Here is a 1,517-nt window from a genome sequence, read left to right as displayed (position 1 = left end):
AGAGAACTGGTCCCTAGTATGTAAAGTTGTTAGATTCTGTTTTGAAAATGAAGAGGTTGTAATAAAATGGCAAAATTATTTGCTCACCCAAATACGAAACGTCCGACTTCCATCAGCCAAAAACGTTTCACCAAAGCTCCAGTGGCAAATATTACCTGTGCAGGGGGCAAAAGTTGAAATACATTAACATCAAATACAGTTTCTATGTCCACTGATTCCTATTTATGTTGATATTAATATTTTTCCTTTCACAAAATATCTTTCAAATCTAGATTTTAAAACAAACCTACTTGTCCAACACAAACGAAGAGGGAAAAAATGATGGTTCCCAGCCTATATAAAAAAAAAAAGAAGTAAGATGACACTGAGCAGGAGGTAAAGTATGAGAATTAAATTAATATAACTTATTGGTCTTCATACCTGATGCCAAAAACCCTGTCAATCAGGAATCCCCCAAAGAAGCAGAGAACCACATTGGGCCACGAGTACCAGGCATACAGCTGCATGAACTTTGCAGTGTTGAGACTCAGATCCTAGCACAGTCAGGGAGGAAACGTATCACATTAATTTCAGTCACTGCATCTGTTTTGGTTTTAATTTTCAGCATTAAAATCTAGTCATCCAGACACCTGGTAGCACATTTAAGAGTAGGCTAATTTGGCTGTTCAGGATTGCTTTTATGCAGATTTAACACAATGACACGTGAATTGTCGCAATCATGCTGTATCACCCTGGTGCTCAGCTTTGCATTGACAGAGGGTGAATTACCTGGAGGACTTGAGTTTGAAGTGCAGCGGGGTTGTCATAACAGAAGTAGCTTCCTGGAACAAAGTATCTACATTAACAGACTACAAAAACGATGATAGCGCATTTCTTTAAAGTCACGTGAGCCGCAGTTGGAAGAACAACAAGAAACTTTATTTAAAAACGCATGCAACTTATTGAACTCATTCACAAATCTTCACGATAACAATTCGGGATGCTGAGGGAAGTTAGGGCTTTCTATTGCTCACCGAATCCTAAGAAGCACATGAAGATCAGGACTACCACTCGGTGCAGGAGGTGGCGGGGGTCACAGATGGCCGGTAAAGGTCGGTCGGGTCCCCCGGCTGTCTGACTCCCGGTGGTCCCCTCGTCCTGATCTCCCAGCAGGCTCTGCCGCTCCTCATAGTCCGCCATGTTCGTTTGTTTGGGATTTGCTGGTGGAAAGTTTACGACAGCGAGGAGGACGTAGAGCGATCACATGATCCTGCAGGAATGTCACGTGGCGTTAGCTTTGTAGCTTGTAGCCATCCGGTGTCTGTGGGCGCGTGTCTGCCGAGTAAAATCCACACAGCTCGCGGGAGCGCGCACAGCGTGTGACAGTGTTTCTGACAGAGTCTGCAGTCCACAGATGGGCAGCAATGACAATTTGCGACGTTTGTTAAGAACTTGAAATGGTTAAAGTGCATATTAACCCTTTGAAACCAGGATCGACGTCACCTTTCTTGTTCTGCCATCATACGCCTTTCTCAAAC

General features: G+C 43.6%; 1 protein-coding gene across 1 annotated transcript; it reads right to left on the bottom strand.

Moving 5' to 3' along the window:
• Nucleotides 1-290: 290 nt before the first annotated feature.
• Nucleotides 291-1,293, bottom strand: LOC121965047 (major facilitator superfamily domain-containing protein 1-like; the record flags this gene model as incomplete). The annotated part of the gene is made up of 4 exons (XM_042515212.1): nt 1,014-1,293; nt 769-821; nt 421-533; nt 291-333 (listed from the first exon to the last, which is right to left on the bottom strand). Coding segments are annotated over exons 1-4 (375 nt in total), but the record flags the coding sequence as incomplete, so codon positions are not given.
• Nucleotides 1,294-1,517: the final 224 nt, after the last annotated feature.

Source organism: Plectropomus leopardus, unplaced genomic scaffold (genome assembly GCF_008729295.1).
Source record: "Plectropomus leopardus isolate mb unplaced genomic scaffold, YSFRI_Pleo_2.0 unplaced_scaffold18357, whole genome shotgun sequence".
Lineage (NCBI taxonomy): Eukaryota > Metazoa > Chordata > Actinopteri > Perciformes > Serranidae > Plectropomus > Plectropomus leopardus.
The sequence above is the reverse complement of the archived record's forward strand: the minus strand, read 5'-3'. Positions and strand labels throughout refer to the sequence as shown.